This window comes from Myotis daubentonii, chromosome 3, assembly GCF_963259705.1.
Source record: "Myotis daubentonii chromosome 3, mMyoDau2.1, whole genome shotgun sequence".
NCBI lineage: Eukaryota > Metazoa > Chordata > Mammalia > Chiroptera > Vespertilionidae > Myotis > Myotis daubentonii.
Genome location: NC_081842.1, coordinates 56,673,377 through 56,687,688, shown reverse-complemented (window position 1 = coordinate 56,687,688; position 14,312 = coordinate 56,673,377). Strand labels below are relative to the sequence as shown.

At 47.8% G+C, this 14,312-nt stretch overlaps 1 protein-coding gene across 19 annotated transcripts in view; it reads left to right on the top strand.

Annotated features, from left to right (window-relative positions):
- KALRN (kalirin RhoGEF kinase) overlaps positions 1-14,312 on the top strand; it is a 646,808-nt gene that overhangs the window by 432,989 nt on the left and 199,507 nt on the right. For all 19 annotated transcript variants that reach the window (XM_059687615.1, XM_059687614.1, XM_059687613.1 and 16 more), the window contains exons 28-32: positions 2,607-2,699; positions 7,690-7,801; positions 9,638-9,828; positions 10,274-10,375; positions 11,891-12,033. In XM_059687615.1, coding sequence (XP_059543598.1) covers positions 2,607-2,699; positions 7,690-7,801; positions 9,638-9,828; positions 10,274-10,375; positions 11,891-12,033 — 641 coding nt within the window. The remainder of the gene's footprint in view (positions 1-2,606; positions 2,700-7,689; positions 7,802-9,637; positions 9,829-10,273; positions 10,376-11,890; positions 12,034-14,312) is intronic.

The window sequence follows — 14,312 nt, the reverse complement described above, 5'->3', positions numbered from 1 at the left end:
GGTAGGAACCATCTGCTTTAGGCCCTCATTCTATAGAAGAGATAAACCCTTAATAAAGGCGGTCTCTTAGCACCCATTATTGTAAAGAGAGCACAGAAAATTGAAGGCCTGGAAAGGCTCCCACATTCACATGGTCCAGAATTTTCTACTCCAGATGTGAGGCAGCCCCTTCCTCGCTGCTCCACAGGCAGCCTTCCCAGAGCTGGGTGTCTTGTCAGAGACGGAGGACTGTCAGGTGCATTATTGCCCGTGCTGCCTGCCAAGGCCCCAGATTAACTCACAACGTTCATTTGCCCAAGGAGAGTCAGGCTGCCAGCTGTTTTGCCCATCATCCTTGAACAAGTCCTGCTATGACTACACACCTGTAGGGAAGAGGCAAATGAGTGAGCACTTTGCTACTTTCTGGGGTAAATGGTAGGAAATGGAATAATTTATTTTAATCATTCCCTCTTCTTCACCCTCCTCCATGGACACATAGCAGGCCGTAACTTTCAGTGTTTCTTTTATTCCTCCTAACACTGTGTTTTCACTAATCTTAGCCATGGCAAGCCCCCATGTTACACACCTGGAGATATAGGTATAAATAGGCATAACTATATATCATGGCTTTAGTATACTCACAGATGTGTGCAACCATCCCCACAGTCAGTGTTAGAATTTTTATATCATCCCAAAAAGCAATCGCCGCCCCACCCCCCAGGCCTAAGCAACCAGTGACCTGTTTTTTATCTCTTTAAACTTGCCTATTTGGATATTTCATAAAAGTGGATCAGATAATATGTGTTCTGTTGTGACTATTTTCACATACCATGATGTTTTCAAGGCTCATCCACATTGTAGCATGTCTTAGTACTTCGTTCCTTTTTACGGCCGAGGAGTATTTCATTGTACAGATAACACCACATTCCGTTTCTCCATTCATCAGTTGGTTGACATTTGGATTGTACTCTCCTTTTCCATATTATTAAGAATACTGCTGTAAACATTGCATGCAAGTTTTTGTGTGGACATATGTTCTCATTTATCTTGGGTATACAGGGTGGGGCAAAAGTAGGTTGTTCATAGTAATAGTTGCCCATATGGAAAATAATACAATAATAAATAATAACACAAGGATACACTCTGTGTTTTGAGTACTGACAACTGTAAGCCTACTTTTGCCCACCCTGGATACCGAGGCGTGGAATTGCTGGATCATGTGGTAACTTTATGTTTGCACTAAGGCTTGTGCAGTAACCTCAGTCTCCCTGTCTCTCTTTCCCAACCGCCACCCCCTGTGTTGCTTGTAGGCTTCCGTTACTCTTTCTGAAGCATTGCTTCCACCATAGTTTCCTTCCATGTAATGTCCACAGTGCTTTGCATTGAGAAGCTCACCATCAAATCCTAATGCTTTACTCTAGCTCAACCTCATCAATGCCCTAAAAGCATCTTGCTTATCTAGCTGTATTTTTCACTTTTTCTAGAATCTAGGTGTGCACCCTCTATACCGCTCAGGCATGGTCCTCATTGTCATCTAAATACATAATGCTTATTCCCTGTGCATGTGGCTTTATATATTTCCTGTTTGTTGAGTACCATCCCTCCAACTTCCCACTTCACCACCCCTCCCTATCCTCTAAGCCCCAATGAAGGCATTATCTGTAAAATCACTCCTGAGGGCAGGGCCTCCTCTCTGGTCTTCCTGGCAGTAGCCAGTGAGAAGTCTTTCTGTCATCTTCGGTTGCTCTCTCTTTCATATGTGTGTGTCTTATCAGCTAGCTAGCATAGAGGTTCTTTAGGGAAGGGACTAAAATTCACCCTTCTCTAATTTTCATAGCACCTAGACCTTGGGGAATAGATCATTTTGGAGGTAGGAGAGAGAGAGAACTAACATGAGAACTAGAGGCATGAACAGCTGGGAGCCATGGTCACATCCTGGGCATGAAGGGTGTGGGCAGTGTGGCCAGGGAAATCATCCTCCCCAGGGGTCAGGGATCACAGAGGGAAAAACACTGGAAATGACCATGGTTTCCAGCTCAGCAGACCTGAAGAATGAGGGGAGTCTCTACCATTGATCACAGTGGACAAGGAAAAGTGGTGATTCTAGGGTGGGATGTGTGAAATCTGAAGAGAGGAGAAATGGGAAGTGAGATCTGTCCTGTGCAGTTCTAAGCGGGAGACCGCAGGCCGACAAAGACTCGGGAGCCGTCAGAACAGAAACCAGAGCTCACTCTCTGCCTTCCCTTCATTCTCACCTTCCTTTCATCCCCCTCTCAGGTCCTCCATTCTGAGTTTATTTCCTTCACTTCCACATCTTCCCCTCTCCTTTACGCTTCCACCTGTTATTTACCTGATCACTTCCTCTACCTTTGTCTGTATTTCTTAAGTTCCGTTTGTTTCACAAATCTGCCTTCTTTCCCAAAAGTTTCTCCCCTTTTGCCATCTCTCCTCTTCGTTTCTATTTCTACATGCACCTTAGTCTCTCATCCCCTTTCCCCATCACAGAAGTTTCTCATAATTGCCTACCTTTTCTCCTTTCACCTCTGTTGTTACCCCACCTGCCTCCTGCCCAGAACACACATGCACATGCCCGTTCGTGTCTGATGGTGCTCGTTTCCATCCTGTAGGAGATACAGCAGCGGCACGGTCTGGCCAACTCCATCTCTTCCTACCTGATCAAGCCCGTCCAGAGGATCACCAAGTACCAACTGCTCCTGAAGGTACCTCCCCTGCCCTCGGTGTCTCCCCCTACCCGCTGCCAGGCCCAGGGGGTCCTGCTTTGTCAAGGATGGGAGAGCTTCCACCTGAAGGCCTTTCCTCTGCCCATCCTTGACCAGAACTTGAGCGATGAGCCCGTGCTTGCATCGCTGGCTCCAGTCTGCATGTCCCATCCCTTCAAATTCCAGACGCTCATTCACTGGGGGAAAGAGGGGAACTGGGAGCAGGAACAGGGGTGACTGTTTTCCCACCTACCCACCACTGCATCACTTTGAGTGATTGCCACCCCAGCCACTGGCTGGTAGGTTACGCCTCCCCTGTCCCTGCCTCCTGGGGCAGATTCCCCCTCGTGGCCCCTGCTTCTGAAAAGAACAGGGGCCGGGGTCTTAGGGGCAGTGCCAGTCTGGGTGGGCATGGAGACCCAGGGAAGTACTTGCCATTGCCGTAATCTCTGGTTTGTCAGACTAAAGGTTTTTGAGGGAAAGTAGTTGATCAAAGAGTGCCTATTCAAACCACAATGACACTCGGTGTCTGTAGGATCCCATATATTAGAGGTTCTCGTGGAGCCAACCAAGAGATTAGGGTTTCCTCCAAAATCTTTTCTTTAAAAGTCAAATAAAATGATGTAAACTACTAAGTAGTTTGGGCTGCTGCTTCTCAGAGAAGGATGTGCTGACAATCTGAAAATATGACATTTCCCCACAGAAAGCCCGGGAAATTGATATCATAGGCAGTTATATAACGACTGTCTATCCGAATTCTTAAGATGTGTAAGTGCAGCTTTCCCTAAGTTTGAATATTTTGCCAGTTGTTCCTCAAATGCAAAGGATAGTGAGAGGGCATGTTATAAGTGGTATAGTTCCAGAGAAAATGTAATGAAAATCAGCTCATGTTTAGCAATTCAGCTCCTGCTTGCAGAATCTCACATATTCTGGCTGCACAAACCCTGAAAACCAGCCTAGTTTCCAATCTGGGTTTCTATTCATGTTAGAGAGTGTGCCCACCAGTCAGGTCCGTGGTCTCCCTGGCTCAGCACGTGTCGTTCCAGGATGAGCAGAGTGGGGGCAGCAGTGAGCCTGGGCCTTGGACCTCTCTTGCCGCTAGGGGCCAGGGCAGGGCCATGCACCATCCTTCCCCTGCAGCCTCCTCCTTCAAACCTCCTTCCTGTCTCCAAGAAGAGACTATGGCAGGGGTGGGCAAACTTTTTGACTCGAGGGCCACAACGGGTTCTTAAACTGGACCGGAGGGCCGGAACAAAAGCATGGATGGAGTGTTTGTGTGAACTAATATTAATTCAAAGTAAACATCATTACATAAAAGGGTACGGTCTTTTTTTTTTAGTTTTATTCATTTCAAACGGGCTGGATCCGGCCCGTGGTCCGTAGTTTGCCCACGGCTGGACTATGGGCTGCTGCTCCCAGGCACCCTAGTCATCCGACTCTGCAGAGATGACTTAGAGAATTACACTCGGCATCCTGCCCATGGCCTTTGCCGAGGGCTAGTGTCAGAAATAGCAATGGGCAGGACATCTCGGCTGTTTGGGCGGAACTGCTGTTGAAGCTGTCCTCCTCTTTACGTTTTGGAGTTTCTAATATAAAGACCCAGAATTTCTCATAAGATCTCAGGGTGGGGCTCGCAGGGGGCGGGGCAGTTCTCTCTTGAAAGACTGGAGTGCTTTCTACCTTTAGGTCCTCTGGTCCTCTGACTGCCAGAGAGTTAGCGTTGAGTTCTGCGGTTACTCACGGTAGTTTCTCCTTAGCCCAGATTTCTGTGTGTAATTCTCCTCCCTTTTTCCTCTCCCACAGAATGGTTTTTCTTATGCCAAAAGGTTTTTTAAATTTATTTTTGTGTTGTTGTTTTAAATTTAAGTCTCCCCAAGCCTTTTCAGGAATTGGGGGGTTAACTCCCCCATCGACACTGACAGTGTCTTAAATCAGTTAAGATGCAGTTCTAAGAGAAAGACAGCTTTTCACCTCTCCCTTTTAAACCCATAAGGCTGAGGTTCCGGGGATTAATTCTGTGACAGGGAGGAAGTGGGGAGTGGATGGCTGTCCTGTGTCTCGCTTTAGACAGATGGAGGGTGGGCTCTGGGCTTTCATTCTGTCTTGAATGTTTTAGGAAGACATGACTGTGTACGTAACTGAGATGGGAAAAAATAAAGTCATGGGAATTTGGTTGTGGAGAAGTGGTAGAGTTATTGGAAAAAACATTTAAGATAATTTCGGCCTCTTTTAAATGTGCTGGTAGCATAATGCCTGCCAAGTAAAAGAAAAATAGTTTGCTGAGCTTTTCCTATAAATAAATAACATGGGATTTATTTTCTCATTAAAGTCAGTTTTATTCCAAATAAATTGATATTTAATTATCAGTATCCTCTGGGGTTCCTCACTTTAGGTGTTACGTGAAAGTAAAAACTATATATCAGTTTGAATGTTCAATATTCTCTGTGCAAATCTGCTGCAACTGTCCTTTGGGGTGTAAATGAAATGTGGAGCCTTCTCCTTATCATAAACTATCGTCAGGATCTGAGTAGAACTTATTGGCTCTGCTGGGTGATTAGTAGGTTTGCCAAATTGCTTTGGGAGTTAAACTAATTGGTGTTTTCTGTTGTGAACTGAAGTATATTTCTTATTTCTCTCTTATGTTTCTGCCTAGAAGTTACTTTTGATGATGTGTGAAAACAAGGGTGGGCGGGTTAGAATAAGGAAAGTGGTGGGGAGAGTCAGGGAAGTTCAGGTTTGGGGAGGAAAACTAACTTTGTGAACAATGACACCATTATACTGAGTGGTACCAAGGACAGAGCTGAGAAGTGGTCCCTTCTACCTCCCAAACATGTGCTCTGGGCAGTTCACCTTTTCTGTGGGCACGCAAAGCTCCCTTCTTCATGTGGAATGTGTCCAAGATAACACAAAGGATTGGATTTTCATACCAGATGCTCACTAATTGGATATCTTACCAAGTGCACTTTGACCAGCAATAGATGGCATATATGACAGTGGTCCCATGAGATTATAATGGAGCTGAAAAAATTCCCAACACCTAGCAATGTGTAGCCATCATAATGTGGTAGCACAACGCATTGTGCATGTGCTGTGGTGATGCTGGTGTGAACAAGCCTACTGCACTGCCAGTCATATAAAAGTACAGCACATACAGTTATGTACAGTACATAACACCTGGTAATGATAATAAATGACTCTTACTGGTTCATGCATTTACTATTCTTTTATTATTTTAGAGTGTACTCTTTCTACTTCTAAAAAAAAGTTTCCTGCAAAACAGTATCTGTGTTATCCTGGCAGCAGCCTCATATACATCATGTTTACTCTTCTCTTGATTGCAGCATTTTCTCTTGTGCTTGGTTTAGTCTCATATCGTTTTATATAGTGACATGCTTTACAGGCTTGTAGCCTAGGAGTAATAGGCTAGCCCATCCAGGTTTCTGTTAGTGCACACTCTATGATATTCACACAATGACAAAATCCCCTCATAATGCATTTCTCAGGATGGGTCCCCATAGTTAAGTGGCTCGTGACTATAGTTTCAAGGATACAAATAATCTTAGGGCAGAGGTAAAAGAGAGAGAAGTCTGGGACTGCCAGTAGTTCCAAGTCCCGTCTGGCAGTATCAGGATGTGCTGGGACCTGGATCAACATACAAGGTTTCCAAATGATGTATTATATCACCTACCCTGAAGAGAGCCATTTTGGTCATGAAGTGTACCCACCTTTTACTTAAATAGTTATATAGCTTACATGATACTTTCCAGGGAGCCATGCCCATAGAGCCCCAGATTCCAGGTATATTTACCATAAGATGTCCTGGATCAGTAGGCCACATCTATTCTACTAAAGGCATTCCAGAGCAAGTGTCATTCATTTATTTGCTAGAAATTCTGTAGTTCACATGTCTACAAGGCTTGATCTGCTCAACTTCTTTCTTTCCTGAAAGTGCATCCCCACCCATCCACCCATCCCCTGCCTCCCCCTACCCTCAACTCCCCAAGGAGACAGTATGGAATGCAGATCTGTTGCTTAACTGTTTCCTTCCCAGGGTCAAAGTGAGCAAGATACAATGAGCCTGATAAGAAAAATCAAAGCTAGCATTTTTCTGATTTGGCCAAAATCATTGCAAATGGTCTTTATGATTCCTAGGATAGTTGGAAATTAGCTTTTCTCCATCAACCAAATACTCTGTATCTTTTATAGGGATGGCAATGACCTAGTTTCCAGTGAGGAGGTAAAAGAGAGGGCGGCTCCGGGAAGTCTCAGTGTGGTGGAGGACATGGAGGAGACAGGGTTGGCGTGGTGGATGCACCACTGGACTTGGATTTAAGAAATCTGGATCCAATCCCCTGCATTACTTTACCTCCAATGAATTCTGTAACCTGGGGAGAATCTCTATGCCCCTTAATCAGGTTCCTCATCTGACAATGAAAGGACTAGTACAGAATCCCATCTGTTGGCCCCAGGTTAGGAACTCCTGAGCCGTAGGATCTAAAAATCTTTTATAACTCTGAAATGCCATAAACCTATGATGTCTGTAGCCCCAGATTGCTCCCAGCACGATTGGAGTCAGCATTCAGGCAGTAGAGGTGTGTACACGCAAGTGCAGGTGACAAATGAATGCTGAGCGTTCTTTGCATACCCTTGTCTTCTCTTCATGATTCCACAGGACTGCTCCTCTGTTCCTGTGCTTTGCAAGGGGCATTCTCTTCTCCAGGAGGGCAGTCAAGTGTCAGAGAACACCCTACCATTTGGGTTGAATTGAGTTAGTTTGGATGAGATTGAGCTGAGGGAGCTCAGTTGGGGGGAAAAACTGTGGTTGAATTCTTTGGAGCTAATCCCATCCTACCTCACCGCACTTTCCTTATAGCTAGAGGGAGCCATTGTAGAGACTGACTGGGTGTGTAATTGCCTGAATGGGTTTGGTGCTGAGAGGGTGGGGAAGCTGGGGGAGATGGTTCTAATTGCATTTGGACTTTTCCCCCAGGAACTTTTAACTTGCTGTGAAGAAGGGAAGGGGGAGCTCAAGGATGGCCTGGAGGTGATGCTCAGTGTCCCAAAGAAAGCCAATGACGCCATGCATGTCAGCATGCTGGAAGGTAGCTGTCCTCTCGGCCTCCCGGGGGAGCCCCTCCTTTCTTAAGACCAGAGAGCTTGTATCATGGGAGGGAAGAGGCATGAAGTCAGGCCAGGGGCAAGGCCGGAAGAGAGGAGGAATGGCAAGTTGTTGCCTAGGTCCTCAGGCGGTGTGCAAGGGGCTCCACGGGATCCAGCTCAGCTAACACCTGCCTCCAGGTAGGACCAGCCTGGCCATTTCAGGTATGTGGACGGCTTGCTGCCTGTGAGATAGTCTAGGACAGGCCATCACCTTTACTGCAGGCGGGCTACAGCCCTGACCCATAGCAGTCCTGTTCATCTACATTCCCCTCAAGCACAGTTTCCTCATCTGACAATCCCATCTGCTGTCCCCGGGTTGCATTGCATTTGTCAGAAGAATAAGTAGAAATCCTGCAGGCATGAACATACACACACACTCACACTCACACACACACACACACACACAATGTCTTCAGCCCAATGCCCTTCTTCTTTTTTTTTTTTTTTTTTTGTAGTAAAAGATATATAACCTAAGGTTTACCATTATAACCAATTTTAAGTGTACAGTTCAGTGACATTAAGTACATTCACATTGGTGTGCAGCTACACTTACGCCGTTCCTAGCTGGTGGAAAAAGTCCAGCCAGGTAAACCTGGTAGGACTTCACCAACGTACATTCAGTTCCCTGGAACCATGTCTTGTCTTGGGATCCAGAAACCTGGCAGAGTGAGGCTCCAATAAAGTGCTCTTAACACTGCAAAACAGATGGGCAGAGCAGCCAGATTGGGGTGGAAGTTATTAAATGAGTCGACTCATTCCAGTCAGGGCTGGCAAACAGGTGTGGAGGGAGAAAGCATACTTCGTTGTATATACGTAAACCTGTGGGCTCCTTCTCCCCCATCACCCCCCCCCACACCCCCCGCCATCTAAAACACTTGGTCTGGTCTCAATACTTCTAGGTCACCTTTAGCAAGGAAGCCCCATTTCTACATGCAAAGGAGCCCTGGTTACCTTCTCTAGACTAAGCACTAACCATCTGAATATATTCCTATTGTCACAGTTTCTCCACCCCTTTCTTTGTGTTTGCACCTCCCCCCATCCTGGGGTGTCCCCTTCTCCTCTAGCCTTTCCCCGACCTGTACTCTGGACCTAGCTACTCCAAGTATGGTCCGTGGACCAGCACCCGCAGCATCTGTGAGCTTATCCGAAGTGCAAATTCATGAGCTCCACCCAACACTTACTGAATCCCACCCTCTTAGGGGGTGAGCGATGGGCAGCAATCTGTGTTCTCACAAGCTGTCTGGGTGATCTGTATACACAGTAAAGTTTCAAAACCTCTGTTAAAGATTTAAAGTGGTATAAATACAAATTTCTGAAGGATTATGCACCACCCTGTATAAGAGCAATCAAAGGCAATAGTCCTAGGAATGGACTACGAGAACTAGAGCCACACCAAGTCAAGTGGAGTCAAGGGCACCCGATTGGGCAGTGCGTGTGCTCAGCCCCACTCTGAGCTCGAGGCGGGGCAGTGGGAGCTGTGGGTTCGCCCTTGCAAGAGGTCCCAGGTGACAGTGGAGCTGTGGGAGGTTGCACAGGAGCTTTGCAGGAGATTCCCCGAGTCCTGGTTACGTGTGGGAGAGCTGGTGCAGAGGGGGGTCTGATTACAGTTCTGAAGAGCTGTCTACTCACGTGCTCAGGTGTCTCGGGAACCAGCGAGAGAGAAAGTGCAGTGGAGCTGAGGGCTCACAGCCAGGGAAGCCTTTCTCTGTGAGGGTGGAGCATGGCACCCTGAACGTGGCGCTAGAGAAACTCCGCAGGGTGAAATGGGTGTTTTTCAGGGTTCGACGAGAACCTGGATGTGCAGGGGGAGCTGATCCTCCAGGACGCCTTCCAAGTGTGGGACCCCAAGTCTCTGATCCGGAAGGGGCGGGAGCGGCACTTGTTCCTCTTTGAGATCTCCTTGGTTTTTAGCAAGGAGATCAAAGACTCTTCAGGACACACGAAATATGTTTACAAGAACAAGCTACTGGTAGGTGGGGAACGACAAGGCTCCCTGTTGTCATAGAGCCCTGGGGCAGGAAGGGATCTCGGACCTTTGCTCATCTCTCCCCCCTTCCCCCCCACCCCCCCGCCCTGGCACCATACCAGAGTCGTCCTGGACAAATGAAAGTGCCTCCTATTTGAAAAGCTCTCCCTCCGACTCCCACCTCTGCATTTTACAGTCCACGGTTCTTCTTCCTGTTGCTTTCATCGCCTCCCTCTTCACCTTCCCTCTCTGCTACCTGCTAATCAGGCGCAAGCCTGTAGGTCCTTTCTTTCCAGGTAGATGAACAAAACGCCCAGTCTGTTTGAGTTTGATTGACAAAAGCCCCTTCCTCGGCCCTCTCCTCTTTGTTGCTGCCTTTCCCACCCCAGCCCTGAGTTTCCCCACTGCCCTCCCCTCCCCGCCTCTCACAGGCATTTCCTGTCTACAGACCTCAGAGCTGGGTGTGACGGAGCACGTAGAGGGGGACCCCTGCAAATTCGCCTTGTGGTCTGGGCGCACCCCGTCCTCCGACAATAAAACCGTGCTGAAAGTGAGTACCGCCCTTTGCTGGGCTCAAGACCAGGGTTGGGGTGGGAGGGATGTGGGCCTCTTTAACCTACAGTGAGGCCAGCTGACCACAGGTCTGCCTGGAGAAGGGCAGCATCACATGGGGGTTGAGAAGCAAATTCTGTCCTGAAAGTAGACTCAACACCTCAAAGATTAGCGGTCTCCTAGTCGGTGCACCGGAAGGCAGGGTGTGGGCTCCTGGGCTTGCTCAACCGGGCCCACTAAAGATGTTCTGTCCTGTGTCCCCTTCAAGTGTCCAGGGCAACAGGTGACCCTTTGACAAAAGTCACCTTGATTTGCTCCACATTCATTTAACATTTTTTCCTGAGAACCTTGTCCATGTAAGGCAGTGGTTCTCAACCTGTGGGTCGCGACCCCTTTGGCGGTCGAATGACCCTTTCACAGGGGTCGCCTAAGACCATCCTGCATATCAGATATTTACATTATGATTCATAACAGTAGCAACATTACAGTTATGAAGTAGCAACAAAAATAATTTTATGGTTGGGTCACAACATGAGGAACTGTATTTAAAGGGCCAGAAGGTTGAGAACCACTGATGTAAGGTATTCTGCTCAGGGCTGTGCAGGGCAGTATGTGTAAGGCATGGGCCCTTCCTGGGAACATGCACTCTAGAAGCTCTAGTGAGTTGTAGAGCATGGGAACAATGCTGATCGAGAGGAATGATAAGAAAGGGCCTTCCCCCCAGACGATGGCCGTGAGTCATGTCAGCTCGGCAGGGCACGCGCATGGGGCACTGAGTGAGGGCTTGTGGAAATGTTGGTCTCACTGGGAAGAGGTGCTGCCCGTGGGCCCCCACCAGCCATGTGCTCACCTGGCAGTGCCCGTCACTGAATTGCCAGCACAGCTGATGCCTGTCGTGAGACAGAATGACATGAACAAGTTCCACAGAGACAAGTGGGATTGGTGGGAGGGGGTGACACCTCCAATGAGCACGTTTCCAGGCTAAGAACCCAGGACCAACTTGCAGCCCCCACTGCCTGCGTGGCCATCCTGGGTGCTGAACGTCCTGAGCATTATCTGTTCCTGTTAGTTGTTAACCACTGCGTTCAGGTGCCCGCTTGCTGCCTCTCCCAGTGCTCCCAGACCTCCTGAGTCACTGAAGTGTTTGTTCATCCTTGGCCCAGGGGACCTCCAGGTACTGCCCCCGCCCCAGGGCAGATAGCAGTATTGGTCAACGCCTTGCAGGTCATAAATACTTAGAAATCACCCTGCACCCGTCTCCATTGCGTCTTGAGGTCATAGCCCTGCTCTCGTTGGAGCAGCCCTGCTCTCGTTGGGGCAGCATGGCCCTGGGACTGAAGAGTCCTGAGAATAAAAGGAGATATAAGCCCCTCAAACATTCGGTGTCAAACATAATGGATGTGGCCTGCAAGAGGAGGTCCTGCAGGAGGAGGGCTGCAAGAGGTGGGCTGAGCACTGCTTGGGCAGGATGGAGGGAGATGGGTGCTGACTCTCTCTCCCTGTGGCACTCCAGGCCTCCAACATAGAAACCAAGCAGGAGTGGATCAAGAACATACGGGAGGTGATTCAAGAAAGGATCATTCACCTGAAAGGAGCTTTAAAGGAGCCCATCCAGCTCCCCAAAACACCAGCCAAACTGAGGAACAATAGTAAGAGGTAACCAGCGGCTCCCCGCCTCCTAGTGCTCCCAGTCCTGCTTCCGGGGTGGGGGAGGGGTGGAGCTTTGCCTCCACAGGGGATGTGCTCTGGAGGGGGCTTCCTGCATGAACCCTGGGAGTTCTCCCTGAGATGAATTAGCTCTCCTAAGCATCTTGCCAGCGACTGGCAGTTCCCTTCAGCAGGCTGTGGTGAGCACTCTTATTTGGCAGATACTCTGCAAGGTGCTACAGGAAAATAAAAGCAAGTGTGAGATGAGCCATTCCATCCAGAACCATCTAACAGGCACGTCTCACACATGACAGAGAGACAAAGGAACTGTGGGAAGTGGGGACGGTACCTGAGCACTGCAGTGGGGTGTTGGGAAGGCTTTGGGTGGGAGGTGGAGCTGGGCCATGAGTGGGGAGCTCCGGGCTTGTTAGACAGTGAAAGGGCTTTGTGTGCTGTAATGCAGGGGGTGGTATGATGGGGTTATCATTGCAGCTCTTACTGCCACACCCCCGGAGTCCTCACCTCTATTCATCTGAGAAGAGCAATGTGATCGGGCAGAAGATGACAGATGTTTTTGTACCTTCATCTGTCTGAATCCCAGTTTCCCTTAGCCAGGGATGGGGAGCCTTTTATTCTGCCAAAACCCATTTGGATATTTAGAACATCATTCACAGGCCATACAAAATTATCAACTTAAAAATTAGCCTGCTATTTTTGGTCAAACATTTAATTAACTTACCCCTAATACCTTGGCAAGGCCAGACCAAATGATTACAGGAGCCTTATATGGCCCGCAGGCCAGACGTTCCCCACCCCCCTGCCTTAAACCAATGGGCGACTTCTTAAGTATTTCTTTCTCAAGTCCCCATGTGACATCACCTACAAGGACTCTTTTGGAGGGAGCGTCAAAAGAAAGTATACAAAAGCAGCAGCCCTGTAGGTTGCTTGGTGTAAAAGAAAGACAAAGATTTTTTTAAAATTGAAAATTCTCTAAGTGTAGCCTGGAAATTACTTTGGAAGAAAATAAAGAGAGGTTTCCTTCAAGCATTTGAGGGACTATAATTAAAAATCAATATATTAGGCCTAATATAGAAAGGTAAATAATTTGTGTTTTTGCCTCTCTGTATATGGCTAGTATAAAGTTACTCAAAGACTAATAGCAGAAATTTAATTAGTGTCATTTACTGTCCATAACCTAGGACAAGTAAAGTTAAAAAATAATAATAAAAATAAGCTTTACTTCAGAGTAATTTAAAATGGGCTAATTGAAAGAAGTGAATATTCAAGAACTTAATTGTACCGGGCAGGAAACTGTTCCTAAAACATTAACTCATTTTTTATTGATACTTCAACTCATAGTAAAATTGCTTAACATGCAATGAAATCCAATACAGTCATATTTCTGAACAGAAAAATTAAAAGTTATCAAGACTGCAATGTAAACATTTCCAAAATCCTCCTAATATTTAAATTAAAAAAAAAAAGTATACAAGAACATCATGGGGTGGGGGAGACAAAACAAAAGCCAGAGATCTGCTGGTGAGGGTCACTGGCTCTCCTCCCCTCCCCTATTCATGAATGGAATAAATCCCAAAGATTTATTTGATGCTTTGGCGCCAATCAGGACACCCAGGCTGGAGCGCCCCTGCCAGGCCTAGGGAATAGCAGCATTCGTCCGGAGGGAGGTGGTAGCTGGAAGGAGGGTGTGACGAAGCTGGAGAGAGATACCTCCGTGGAAAGCCCCTCGACCTGCATGGCCAGGACACGGCCACCTCGCTGTGCTGGAGGACAGATCAGGACTGTGGTGGGGGGAGGGTTATTTTGATTTCAGTTACCTTTGTCCAGAGTCCAGGTGAGGGATAGACTTATACACTAGAGACAGGCCCTGCTGTAGGAAAGCCCTACTTTTAATAAGAAGATAGAATGGAAATGGCCATGAAGAGCTGAATGTCCAGGATCATGGTGGGCAGGGCCATTCAGGGGGACTCCGTGAGAGAACCCCTCTTTCCTGCAGTAGGAGAGTGGGCATCTCTGGAACATGGGGTGGCATATCCTGGAAATGTCATCCCCTGTTCCCTGTCCGTGTTCTGTGATGAGACCGGAAGAAACCTCAGCACACCCTGCAGAGAAGAGCCAGGCAATCTGTGATTTCATCAGCTTGTTTTCTGGGTGTGGGGACAGCGTTTATGGAGGAGCAGGTTGGCCTGGGAAATACTACCCACACTCCTGGATGGGCTCCCTCCCTCCCCCAGAGCTGGCTTCGTCTGGAGGGGCCAGCAGGCCTGCGA